The 14685-nt window shown below is 26.5% G+C and overlaps 1 protein-coding gene across 1 annotated transcript; it reads right to left on the reverse strand.

Moving 5' to 3' along the window:
• Window positions 1-6283: 6283 nt before the first annotated feature.
• On the reverse strand, window positions 6284-11663 carry LOC136973229 (hexokinase type 2-like). Its single transcript, XM_067267933.1, has 10 exons — window positions 11519-11663; window positions 8969-9131; window positions 8759-8898; window positions 8254-8463; window positions 8080-8179; window positions 7803-7995; window positions 7577-7732; window positions 7362-7501; window positions 7160-7296; window positions 6284-7086 (listed from the first exon to the last, which is right to left on the reverse strand). The coding sequence occupies exons 1-10, from the start codon at window positions 11543-11545 to the stop codon at window positions 7003-7005; spliced, it is 1350 nt and encodes a 449-aa protein (XP_067124034.1). The 5' UTR covers window positions 11546-11663; the 3' UTR covers window positions 6284-7002.
• Window positions 11664-14685: the final 3022 nt, after the last annotated feature.

A 14685-nucleotide genomic window follows, 5' to 3' on the forward strand; every position in this document is an offset into this window, starting at 1 on the left:
GATGTATAAATATTTTTCATTTTTTAAGTAACTTTATATCATTCAATTTTAAGATTTGTTTTATATCTTAATAGTAATTGATTATATCCCAGTTCACTTTTTAACCAGAATCCCAGGACAAGCAAAAGACCGGGAAATGAGAAACCCTAATTGGTACATTTAGCAACTCTGAAAGAAAAAATTAACTTTTATTTTCCGTCATTGAACACAGGTGTATGTTTAGGTTCGAAATCTCTATAGAAATTTCATCTAATATTGATTTGACATTATGTGAAGAATTTTCATCTATAATTTTATATGGCGGGCTTAAAATCAAGCATGCCGAGTTACCTATTGATACATTTTGGATTGCTATTAAAGAATAATACCCCGCAGAAGATAAACAAGCTTATCCGTTCTGATGCAGTTTGATATTTGTGTGTTAGTATTTCAACCCACAATAGCATCAAAACAAAAACAAAAAAAAACAGAGAAACTACTTTGCATCGAAAAAAAGAGATTTGTCTTTCTCAATTTAAGTTCCAACATTGAAAACGTCGTCAATAACATCACGCGCATATTTATCGTTGATAACTTTTCTTCATTTATTAAATAAAGAAACAAGTTCATACAATTTCTCTTTATCCATAGTTCTAGTTTTACGCAATGTCCATGATGTCTAATACATATTAAAAGAACTTTTCAATAAGTTTTTGAACATATGTACAAAATATGTCAAAACTAAGTCAAAAGGGGTCTAGGGAAATCTAGGGATTTCTGGATGAAAATCTAGGGAACACAAAATTTCATCTGGGAACTCTGTTTAACAGTTTATAGTATTTGACAATAGGAATCCATTGTAGTCTGATTTGATTGGATACTTGCTCACGTGTGACAAAAATGCATTCCTTATTAAACAAAGTATATATGTATATGTATATATATATTCAAAATAAACTTTTATTCATTTTCTCTTAAATCAAGAACAGTATCTGCAATAGGCCTATATATCTTGAATAAATACAATATAATAAAATTATTTGTTAGGCTTATTTTATACATCATAGGAAATTTGTTTATGATTTATTCCTATTGATCTAAATAGACTAAATTCTTTCTACTGCATTCAAATACCTGAACATAAGAATCTCATTTCATGTACAGTACAATAATTTAAAAACTAATTGTACTGGCTCCATAAATTTGCATGTTTGACCATGCTGGTTGAGTACTGGAGTTTGTGACTTTTTTCATGACTTGTCTATGACTGAAAATGCATGTCAGATTTCTCTTTCACAGTGGTCACATTTGTGAGGCTCTCAATGAAGGAAAATCCAGTTGTTGACCTGCATAAACAATTGTGCAACTATGCTGGTTGCAGTTATCAACTTCTGATGCATACTGGCTTATTCTGTTATATGTAACAGCTGAGAAAGTAAAAATGACATCATTGTTTTATATCTGTAACATCTAAAACAGGCTGAAAACTTTTGGTGCCTACCTCATAAGTCTTTACTTCTAACTTTCCAGAATAAAAATGAAATTCAATAATATAGAAAATTATTCTAAAAGTAGAGATCTGACTCGCAAATTAATTTACAGTATAAAATGATACAGCTTAAATTGATGATTAATGAGGATATTTATTAATAATTGTTCAATAAATTTATTAACAAATCATTCTCTTATATAAAATATTTGAAAATGATAGATTTTAAAAATTTTGAGTTTTCAATATAATCTCATAAACTGCTTCAATAAACAAAAAGTTATGGATTTAATAAAAAATAAACCTATATGTATTGTTTGAAATAACTAAAGAAGTGAAAATGCATTTATATTTGGTTTGATTATAATCAATTGAATTTCTTTGTTACATAAAATTATGTTTAAAATAAAACTCAAACGTAACTGCCATAAAAAAATTATATAAAAATAGTGTTTATTCTTCACATTCAATGTTCAGTAGGTTAATTAAATTACAAAAGAATTGCAATCTAAGTCAATCATTTTGCATAATGAGCAGAATTTTGCCATTTTAAATAAATGTTTATGCATATGAAGGAAAAAGAAAAAGAATGAATAGTTAGAAACAAAGATGAAAAAGGATGATTGTTGCATTTAATTTTTGTTGTATGTTTGAAAGCTAAAGAAATGTTTCTATAAATTCAAATAAATGTTGGTTAAGAAAAGCTGTGTTAATATGAATTGTAACCACATGAATCTTTTCCAAAGTTGTTACCCTAAGAGAAGAATTTAAATTGTCTGCAAAGTGTTCAATGTAACAAATTTTCATCAGCTGGTATTGTCCAAATGATATGACATAAGCAAGCATTATTATTAATGGCCAAAGAACATAAATGCTCATCTTCTAAAAGAAAATTACTACTGGTATACATATATGGTAACTAAAACTAAAGTTCTGTTTTAATAAAAATGTAACAATAAATAAAACTGTTTAATATTAGTAATTAATTATTTTTTCTTTACAAATGTATAAATATTTATATTGTAGCATTTATAATACTGTATTTTCCAATTTTTTTTTATATGTTCATATGAACTTCCTTCCCTATTTCTTCTTTTGGATTTAGTGTCAGTTGCTAAATGATGCCTTTTAGTAACCACATTTTTACTTTTCTCTTTACAAAATATTATCATTGCTGCTTCTCCACACCTTGTTTCTTGATAAAAATGTAGTGAAGGCAGACATTTTAGTCAGTCATCAAAAGATGGTCCCTGACTAAAGAGGGAGTCTCCACTCCATTTGCCTTTTATGTTTGTTCCAATTGGTCCACAGCATTCATTGTAACTGACAGAATGGCACATTTCATCTCATTCATTTTTATCATGTCAGTCATCAGACTTCTTATCCACATATAGAACTTTTTTCCACCAAGCAATGCTTGTCCTAAGGCTATCAATACATTTTATACTATTTGCTAGTATGGCATAAAAGCACATTCTGGCCAGAAAATAACCCTAAATGTAACTACAATGCATGCATAATTTTGAATCATGAATGTATTTTGAACAGCACATACCAATTTTTTTATTACATTGTTTTAAAACTGAATTTCAAATAAGTATAATTTGACCCATTATATAATTCTAGAATACAGAAAACTAAGATAATCATTAGAAAGTAATATATAATTAGTTCTATAAATTTCTTCTATTCAAATCTTGAGCTCAGCCAATTTAAAAAAAGGAGTGAATACCAGGTTTTGATTATATTTCAGTAACAGACTGATTATGCTTCCAAATTGTAATAATTTTTTCATTTGCATACTTATGAAAAATTTTATATTGAACAAAATGCACAACTATAGTCTGCACAGTCAATGAATAGACATGAGTGTGACCGAGCTGGAAGGGTCTGTCAGATGAAAGGTGTAGAAGGTGATTTGATTAACACATAACATTAGAATTAAGTGTAAGTAATAAAATTTGTAAAAATTCCAGTAATGAGTTGCTTAACTTTCCCGGCAACATTTGGAAGTACCATCAGATAAAAATTTATATTTAATAAAATATCATAATTATTACAAAATGGCAAAAAACTTAATTTTGAAGGTAGGTATGGGTTTTATAAAAAATTGTAAATGCTAATAATGAGTAAATTTGTCATTAAGTCAGACCCAAGATAGTCACACAACACCCTGTATCTTCCCAGCTCCTCAATCTTTAGCCACCAAAATTTAATAGCATCAATCTCCTACATAAACCTTGCAAAATTTCAATAAAAAGCACAAAAGTTATTAAGCTTCAAAGAGGGTGAATAAAATTATGCTCCACACACACCCATACATACAGAAAAACTCTTGAAATCCTCAACATTTCAAGGTTCTGAATCCAAAAATATAAAAATCTTGGAAGGCCATTTTTTGACCAATTGTCATAATTTCCCTCATATAATAGCCAGGAAAGTAAAAAATAAAATTGTTTATCATAAAGATGGTATAAAAATGCTTTAGAAATGTAAAGAAACAGTTGAGAGATTCAACTTCCAACAAACAGTTGCATATCTCCTTTCATATGACCTAGATCCAGCTCAGGCTGACTCATGTCAACTCTTTTGATGCACATACTATAACATTACACAAATCAAGACAAAGCCAATTATTTTAAAATTGAATTTATCTATTAATTTTTTTTTAACCTGTTGTGTTCCTATAAATACATATTAGACTTCCATGTTAAAGCCTTCATGGTTTTCATTTTTAATCTAAAACTTAGTGGCAATGAAAAATTTTCATAGGACATTTTATTATTATTTTTTTAATAGAAATTATACCTGCAATTGCTTTTTAGTATACTGAAATCTTGAGTCTATGATTTGTATCATCAAGATTAAATGACGACTCAAATTAATTTATGTAACAATCTCCAAATTCAGAAGAGTTTATTTTTTATATAAATTCACAATAGTTGTGAATTTAACAATTTACACTACTATAGTTGTAATACAAGCAAGAAAATTTAATTTTCATAAATTTTATAATGTTTAGGACTTTTTGGTATATTTGATATGAATGCTAATACAAGTTGACAGCATGCTGACTAAATGGATACAAGATTAATTAGTTCAAAACATTTTATTGATCTGGTTATTGAAGATATTCCTGCAGCTCTTCAGGGAGAAAAAGTAAGATCACACTAACTTGCTTACAGTCAAAACTCACACTGTATATACCAAAGTATTAAGTATGAAGTGCTTTTAGATTATATATTTGGATCATATACCTATAAAAGTATCATTTTTTGCCAAATTTGGTTTCAGTAATCATAAAAATTTTACAAATTTTTGTCATCTCTTTAATGTTTCATGCATTTTAACACTAAATAATTACAATTTTAACATGTTCACTGTACAAAAAACAAACTTTCTTATCTTTAAAATAGATTTATATAAAATTTTTATTAGCTAAATGGAATTCTGTTCCCAATGTGTGAAAGCCAAACATTTTTAAGATACAGCTGAAAGTGGGAGGGAGACTTCCTGTAATAATCACATTTACAAAAACAATATGTATTTAATATAGCTAATACCCAAACATTTTTCATACAATCTCCCTATGTGCTATTATGTTGTAAAAAATCTAATATAGCACCAGCGTCTAAGAATCCACAACTCTCATGGTAAATTTCATACTCTGAAAAGTAATTATAAAAATTGATATCCATACATTATCATTAGGATTATACAATGTTTTTATGAATTTCTTTTTAGCATTCTATTAAAGTAAATTTTTACCCGAGAAAATTATTTTAAAAGTTAATACTGTATTCCAGTTTAACATTCTTGTATTTAAAAATTTTTTATGCTTATTACCTTTGGTATAATTTTGAGTTTACAGAAGAAAAATTATTTGCAGAGGTTTATATAATTGTTTTATGTAATTATATAAAATTGTTTTGAATTAATGAATTGAATTTATGGTTGTAAAGCATACACTGTTGATAGAAAAAAAAAATGGGCATTTAGGATACTTGTATGTAAAAGTTTAATCCAGAATCCTCTGGGAAGTAGCCAATCATCTGGCATACAAATTTGTTTAGACATATGGTATCTAAAGACTCCTGGAAATATTTGTGTTTATTTTTGCAGGCTTCTCAATTCATCTTGATACAGTGCTGACTTTACAGTAAAAGTTCAATGCAATGTCCAGTAATCCAGTATCACTCTGGTTCTGTAGTTGCTAGATTAATGAATTCCTAATGTATTTGAATAAGAAAAATAAGGACTCAGAGATTTTGCATTTTAAAATTTGAGGTTCACTATTTACATAGAAAGGTAAGGAAACTTTTAAAATGTCAATTTATAAGACAGCATTAATTCACATAGCAATTTTCAACTGCAGGTGTACAAAATTTCAGTTTAATGGTTATCTAATTTTTCATAATTGATATTTAAAATTTGTTCCAAAAAATATTGTTTTGCAATAAAAAAATTCATTCATTAAAGATTTTTTTTACTATTAATATGTCAATTTTATGTTTTTTAGAGCTTTTTATCTTGTAAAATCTCTTTCTCACATCAATAAGTTAGTAATTTAGCTCCAAAAACTTGATATTTTATATCATCAATTGAATAATGTAAGAATTAAAAATATTAGGAGGAAAATTCAAGTTAATAACTTTCTTAGTTAAGTTTTTCAAAATAATATACTTTTTAATAAATTTTTCTTCAGAAACAAAAAAAAGTTGGCTTCCAAAATGCTTTACAGCATAACTCACTATAAACAATAATAAAACAATAATTAATAAACAATTAAAACACAATTAATTGAATACATTTCAATATAGTTGCATCTATTTATATATAATATATACATAATATATATTATATACCTAAGTTTATTGAAATTAAATTTTAGACAATATATAACATAACCTATCAAACTTAAAATAAAATTCTATATACAATTCATAAATCTACAAAAGTTTAATAGTGGATATTGCACCATTAACAATGTTTTTATATATAATTAAGTTATCTACATCCAATACATATTTTGAAAACGGAACAGTTCATAGACTTCAAACTTTTAAATGCAAGTTGGAAGATTCCAATAACATTAAAAACATGTTATATGTAGTCACATTCATCTGCTTTTCTTTGCACACGAACAAGATCTGGATCCGCGAAATACTTTATCCGTGTAGATCAAATAAAATTTTACAATTACCGTTGATAAAATAATTACTGTGCGTCTTGTTGAATCTATTTCTTAAAATTAACATTAGATAAAATTTTTCGCGGCCAAATCAGAAAAAAGGGAAAAACATCGCAGCTATTTAAAGTATTTATAAATTAAGAATGTCAAATAATAAATATTCCAAAAATATAAATAATTGTCAAACTTATTATGCACCAACGTCGGTCGAGAGATAAAATAGTAGATGGACTAAATACTGTTCTGTTGTCCTCAATGTACTCATTTGGTCAATAAAGATTATGGATTTAAATATTTTCCTAATAAATGCTTAAAATAATTTCTAAATTCTTCAGAAAATCAATTATTTTTTCTCTGTTCTTACTGCAACTGCAGCTACTAGTGCTGCACCTCTACCACTTCCATCTTCTGATAACATTAGATCAAACTAGAAAAATACCAGATTGTTAAATTTTCTTTTTTTTTTTTTATTTTTTAATTTTAAAATATTTTATGTGTACCTTATATTCAGGATTTGTTAATTCTGCAACTTTTTCTTCCATAAGTCTTTGAAAGTGTGGATGATATCTATACACGGAGCCATCGACTCCTACTGTTGTGTGAGGTCGTTGCATTCTGTCTAGAATTGTTGCAATTCCTGTTTGATGATAAATTTATTAGTAAAAAAAAGAAACATTGTGATAATTTAAAAGCAGAAATTACCAGCAGATACAAGATGAGCTGCACGAACTGAGATTCTCGCACAAATTAATTTCATACACTCAAAATCTTCCTCTCTGGCTCCCAAGATATTCATCTTCTCAAGAACTTGTTTTGTTTGCAAATAGCTATTCTTTGGATCACTGTTATGTATATTTAAATAATGTTAATCTAATTCGATTTAAATAAAAAACAAAAACACAAACTCAAAATGTTACCTTTCAATCATAGATATATATTTTGATTTAAAAGCATATGGTGTGTTCATTTTTGTTGTTGTTTTGCCATCAAATAAAAGTTTCTGGTTAATTGCATCAATAAAGACCCTTCGAGCAATTTCTCCCATATACATTCCAGATATCATTTTTTCAAATCTGTGTGAAAAGTTTGCATTAGCATCTTAACTTTGTTTCCAATAAAACAATTTATGAAAATGATACTTACAGTTGCACTCCAGGATTTAAAGAAGCTGCATCAACTTCTCTATCATATTTGGTACGAATAAATTCAAGGCATCCATTATCACCAAAAGCACCCCATTCTGTATTAATTATTACTTGTTTTGGTTCATCACTACCTCCATCCCATAATTTCACATTCTCTAACCGTTCCATATAGCAAGCATTAGTTCCAGTACCTTATTTCAGAAAAAAAAAATTTAATTATTTTCATATAAGATTTACGTTATAAAGCAAAATATTGTGATAAAGATTTTATTTACCAACTATAATTCCAGCTCTACATTTTGGATTTTTATGAGCACAAGACATCAATGTTCCTGTAGTGTCATTTACCACTGCTACAACATCAATATGAACATTCTAAAAATAAAAATTTGAATTATAATTCCATAAAAACAATGTTAAAAAAAATATTAAACACTCAGTTCACACACCTTTCTACCCATGGCATCTCTTAATAATTGAACAACATCTTCATTTTCTACTCCTGTACATTTAAATCCTTTGGTCCATGTTATCAGTTTAGCCTTTGTGAGACCTTCTTGTTTACAAGGGAAACTGAATGTAAATCCTAATGGCAAGTTATTTGGCAGTGATCTAGATTTTATGAACTTATTTAGACAATCAGCAATATGATCAAAGAGCTGAAAGAAATCAAATTATCCAATTTAAAAATAAAATACTTAATGTATAACATTAAAATAAAACACAATTGATATTAAAATAAAAAAGACATAATTTAGTGTACACGTAGTCCGGCTTGAGAAGTTCAAGGTAAATTACATTTCTCAAGAACAATTGAAATGAATTTTTATTGAAAAAATTACAAGGAAAGTATAAACGATTATTTTCAAATTTGGATTATTTTTCTATTATTTCCTCATTTATGAAAAGGTCAATAAGTCTCCTTTAATAAATATCTAACTTATTAATCCTTACTTGCGTTCCACTTCCTAACATTATATATTCTGGTATGGCATAGATTTCATTATCCATCATGAAACTATCTTTTTCCAACTCAATAAGTAGTACTCTAAAGTTGGTTCCTCCAAGATCCAAAGCCAGAAATTTTCCTTGTTCTATTGAGAATAATGAAATTATATTCAAGAATACAAAAATGAAATTTCTTGCAAATCAAACGAAAATTACCAGATCCATTAGGAACATCTCGGACATATGTTATTAACATTTTTAACGTTCCATTGATGGTAGTATCGCCTTTCAGCCCACAGTTGAAGTTATGGAGGAGGATGTTGCTCACCTTCTTAAGAGTATCATTTGGCAGCACAAGATCTCGAGTTAGAGCTTCAATCTGAAAAAAATTAATTAATTATTAAAAATTCTAGAAGAAAAAAAAAAGGAATAAAATTAAAAGTTGATAAACTTGAAAGAATTATTTAAATTTAATGTCCTTGACATAATGAAATATGCAAGGCCATCTTAATATATACTAACATGAAATTTTTATATAAAGAAAATTTTAGTCATAATTATTGTAGTGATGAAATATTAAAATATGACTCTAAACAAATAACTTCATAAAGAAGCTTTCTAGGTCATAACTTTATAATAAAAATGAATATATTTTTGTAATAAGAAATTATATATATCACACAGAAAATATTTGGAAAATATGCATTATATTCTTAAACTGATTCTTGTGATTCATAGGACATTAAAAATTTTAAAGTAAATTTTTATATATATTTTCTTGTTAATCTCTCTAAATATATTTTTAAAAAAATCTAAAAGTTCTGTGAAATAACTTTTAAAATTTTAACCTTCAAATTTTTAAAACCTGTTTCAAAAAATTTGAAATTACACAAAGAATTTAAATAGCTTTAAACATATATTTTTATATTTTCTGAACATTTCTGGATCTTTGAATACTTTTTCAATGCAGTCTTTTTATAAAATGTTATTTGGAAGAAACAAAAATTACAGATTTTAAATTAAAGAATTAAAATTTTTGCAATTGTTGAAGAATCAATACTAAAGTAGCTACACAGTGGTAGAACTTTGGTTAATTCAAAGTTCATTCACTAAGAAGATTAAAATAGACACTCCTTAAATAACTGGAACTGAAACATGTGTTTAAAATATAAATTTAACAATAGTTTCATCTTCTATGGAGATTTTTATGATGGGTTAGATACTTTGCATAAAAATAAATTTCTAGATAATGTTTTCAAAATGTATATATAATATTTACAGAAAGAGATAACATTTGTTTTTAATTCAGACAAGACTGATAGCTACTGATAAAGTTATTTTGAGGCAATGCAGTCTTGTATGTAAAGTATTTATCAGTTAACACTTTAAAAATAATCAAAAAATTAGATACTTGAAAAGAGTTTTTGCAAAGATGATATTCTTGAAATAAAGAAAATGAAAGTAAATAATTCAAGGTTGGCATAGAATATTTTATATAACAAGTTTTTAAATTATGAATAAGTAATATAATTTTAATTACTTTAGTACAGATTTAAAAAACAAATTCCTACAAAAATGAAAACGAAGAATAACTGAAGCCGAAAGTTAATTTTTTAAGTGATGCAATTATTAGAGCATGGCTCAATCAAAGACTGTAAATATAATAAAAATAAAACATGTATATTACAATTAAATTTAAATTATTAAAGCTTAAAGCTTATATTTGATACATCCTGTTAAACTTTTAAACAGTGTGTTACCATAACATACAGCATTTCAAAGTCTAAAGACAAAAAACCAAATTAATAAAATTTTATTAATAAATTCCTGAACAGTAATTTTAAAATTAGATGCAAAGCAATTCAGTTCATTGTCTAAAGCAATTTTTTTTAATCTTATGATCTGTTATAACAATAAAAACAAACCAGTTTGTTGTTTTACTAAACAAATTTTTTTGCCTTTACTAAATTTTTAATACGGAAGACGTTCAATACAATTTAAAACAATTAGAAAAACGAGTAGATAGCATCCTTCCTGCACCCGAGAAACAAAAGAATCGTTTTTGAGAAACACAACTGCACGTATAGAAATAGCCGTAAAAGATTTACGTAAAGTTTAAAAGAAAAATTTCATTTCCTTATTCTAAAAATTTATTTCTTTTTTAAATGATAAGTTTTAGATATTTAAAGAATAAATATTGAAACTTCTAACGGTAGTTAGAAGTTTTTGAATTTAGTAAGTTTTTCATTTAGCCACATTGTAAATGGAGAAGAGTAATATAGATTTATATGGGATTTTTCAACAATCTCTTCCTTTCCAGCTTCATCTCTCAGGTGTAATCTACATATTTATAAATTAAACTATAATAATGTAGGGAGAATGTTAATTTAAATGGATAAAAAAATAAACAAAATCAACAGTTTTTATAATTTATATAATCAAATTAAATTAATTAGACTTCAGATCAAATATATAATATATAATTTAGTTTATTTCTTGTTATATGTAGTGATCTGTTTAATTAAAAAATATATTTTGAAGTAACTGGTTTTTTCGAACTTAGAAGAAACATTGACTAAGGAGAAAAATCAACGTTTATTCCACATTCCTTTCAGAAAGAGATGATGAGATTTTGGAATGTGAAGTTCAGGAGACGTTCGAGGTCAAAACGGACAATCGAATTATTAGCTCTCGTGTTAACATCTAGCCATTTGTACACTTATAAATAGTATCTGAAACGTAAACAGATTTGAAATTGATATTTACCTTAGCTCTTTTATCCTTACTTGCCATTTTCTTCGGATAAGATAAGCGAGACAGTACGATCCACCAGATTTCTAAAGTGACGTCTGATGACGTAGGGACGTACTTTTTAAAAGCTGTATATTTCGCAATTCCTGACGTCACGGAAGGTGTGTTTTCTGATCCAATACGTGAATTAGTACACGTATACAGTCACGTAATTGAAATTTTTATTTAATTCGATGAAAATTATATTTTAATATAAGAGTTATTAAAAGTAATAATTTCAATGTTATATAGACGTTATCTACCTAATTTAAGGATTTTGATTGAGATGACATCATTCTAATGTTTGACTATTGGTGGACACAGGTAATCGTACGATGACGTCATTTACGTGTATTTATTGCGTTTGCTTAACATTAAGTCTTTCCAGGAACTTAATTTAGGGAAAGAGTTGATGCCATTCTGCCTATTTTCATTAAAAGAAATGAAAGTTTTTGTTTATTCTTATTAAAAGAATTGACAACATTGATTCTAAAGGTTTAAATGAATTCAATAATCTTCGACGTATCCTTTTGTTTATTTTTTTCAAATTTATAAATTGATTGACGTCATTTTTTAAATCAACACCTGTTTTTCTATTTAAAACACATTAACAATATAAATTGACTGATTTTTTGAATCAAAATTCAACGTCACATCGATACGTAAATATTTAATCCTTAAATTTAAATTAATATTTACGTAGACAATTTAAAATTTAAAATGGATATTTAAAATTTTAAAAGTTTTGTGACGTTAACAAAATTTCAAATTTTCAATTATGACGTCGATTATTTCCCATTAAAAAAAAAAGCACACTCTCGAAATAGTTCTAGCCACTCCGGAAATAAATATTTATCGATTTACATGCGTTTATTTATTGTTAGTGTATTTCAGTCATTAATTTCTATCTCATTATTTAAGCAACGATCAGTTATGCAATTATGTCGTTAGAAAATGTTATGTTCCAGCAATTTTTTACGTTTGCGTCATTATATCCGCTAATAAAATAATTTTCAGCTATCTTTTACAAGTGTTTATCTATTAGTCAGACTTTTCCCTACTACTCTTTGATATCTTTACTCTTAAACCGCTTTTTTTTCGTTTCCGGGAATTTTTACTATCATTTTTTAAAATCAAGTTCAAATTTTATAAAATGCCATTAAATATTTCTTGTTTTCTACATGAAAAATGCGTCTGTTTTCTAATATAAAAATATTTTCAATGCCGTTTCTTATGAAATTGTGTGTTCAACTGCGTCTAGATACATTTATATGTGTGTAGGCTACACAGTATTTGTTCTTTCATTTGTAAGTCTAATTATTAATGCGTAGGGTTATTTTGAATTCAAGAATATATCAAAAGTTTTACTCGAAATATAATGTTTTCTCGGAACTAATTGGTTTTCTAATTTCCGGACTTTGCCGATCTCTCTCGGGATGTTTTCCTCCTTCAGTAAAATCTTCTAAATTAAACATTAAAACAAGAAATTTATTTAGTTCGTCAGAATATATCTCAGCATTACATCAGAATATATTTCTTTGCGTTTACAGTGAGTGAGCTAATTTAAAAATGACATCAAAGTGCAATTAAAATACAGACATTTACGTGTGTCTTACGTTTCCTTGTTACGCGCATACATGTGTTATATTCTTTTTAAAATGTTATATTTATACAGGTTCTTAAATTTAGATAGTTTTCCGTAAACTTGTTATGTTTTTTTATTACGTAAGAATAACAAACTGAGCTCATGTAAGTTTATAATCTGCCATTATTGCTAATATTTTTATTGAAGATGTTTGAATTTTCAGACAAAATGATCTATAAAATCCTGCAAAACAAAATATTTTATCCCGAACCTCTTTTCTTTTAAGTAATTTTGCAATATATTTTTAATTCCTAGAATATATTTCCAACTTGTTTTAAACGTTACCTCATTCTTCTGTTATTGTCTGAGACAGTGCAACAAGTTCTACAAATTGTATCAAACTGTAGATAGGATTTTAAAGTTTTTTATATATATATATACAATAAGTATTTCCCAAACGGGTCAAGGAACTAATTTTATTATTATTATTTCTTTCTTTACTGTAGATTTTTAAATATATTTTTTAAATTTATATAATGATGTATAAAATATTTCACCTTGAATTGTTTCGTTGTCATAAACTATAATTCCAAAATTGGTCTTTGATCTGTTTAGGATTAAATTTTTAGTACGTGTTCCGCGCTGTTTTTGGAATCTTTCTCATAATATCGCAATATATAATAAACAAATTGATATTTCCTGTTAAAATTTGAACCCGTTTTAGTTGCATTTTCAAATAGAGATCCTAAAAACGATTGCATGTAAATCTGGGTTAAAATGAATTAAACAATAAAATATTTACTCTCAGTTTCTGAGCATATGAATATCGTAAAGTAAAATTAGGTAAGGTCAAAATGAATTTGTGCAATAATGATAACGTATACAAATCAAGTTCGGTCGTTGACACTTAAAAAATTTTTTCCACAAAATATATGAATAATCCAAAAAATGGCAATCCTTAAAGCATAACAGAACGAAACTGCCATCTTGTGAAAATTATTTATACTTTATTAATTCTTTTTGCAGAAAGTGGCTAAAGTTACATCACGTTAGGTACTTGCAAAGCTGTATAATGATCGTTATTAATCATAAATCGTACATTAAATAGAAGTGTGACAATACAAAATTTACTATTCATTGACTTATAATATAATACTACTTAATATACTTAGTCCATGAATTACTACTTATAAATGAATGTTATATTTCTATTCTGATGAATGAATTATTAATTTCAGAGCCAAAGAATCTGAATAATGTAGTATTGCTTTATTATATTACTCAATTCCTTTGGTGAACTGAGCTAGAATGTTATTTAGAGCACTTTTTCGGTTTTATACGTCAAGTTAAATATTTTTTTATTTGCATCACAATTTCGTTTAGTAATAGACTTATATTACAATAAAATGTGTTAATAAAAACTAATCTAATCATAAATAGTTTAAGAACATTTGTTTTCAATTATATTAAATTTTGACCTTGTAAAATTATTTATCGTAAAACTATATTAAATTAGTTTAATTTATTTTATAGTCATTGATTCATTGTCTAGAAATAA

The sequence above is a fragment of the Centruroides vittatus genome, unplaced genomic scaffold, assembly GCF_030686945.1.
Source record: "Centruroides vittatus isolate TY-2023 unplaced genomic scaffold, ASM3068694v2 contig_3119, whole genome shotgun sequence".
NCBI lineage: Eukaryota > Metazoa > Arthropoda > Arachnida > Scorpiones > Buthidae > Centruroides > Centruroides vittatus.

Bases quoted from the DNA above. Each gene is read 5' to 3' on its own strand.
- LOC136973229 (XM_067267933.1), bottom strand. From the start codon at position 11,545: ATGGCAAGTAAGGATAAAAGAGCTAAG. The intron at 8,899-8,968 runs GTAATTTTCGTT...TATTCTCAATAG, and splicing joins AGATGTTCCTAATGGATCTG to AACAAGGAAAATTTCTGGCT. The intron at 8,464-8,758 runs GTAAGGATTAAT...GATTTCTTTCAG, and splicing joins TGTTAGGAAGTGGAACGCAA to CTCTTTGATCATATTGCTGA.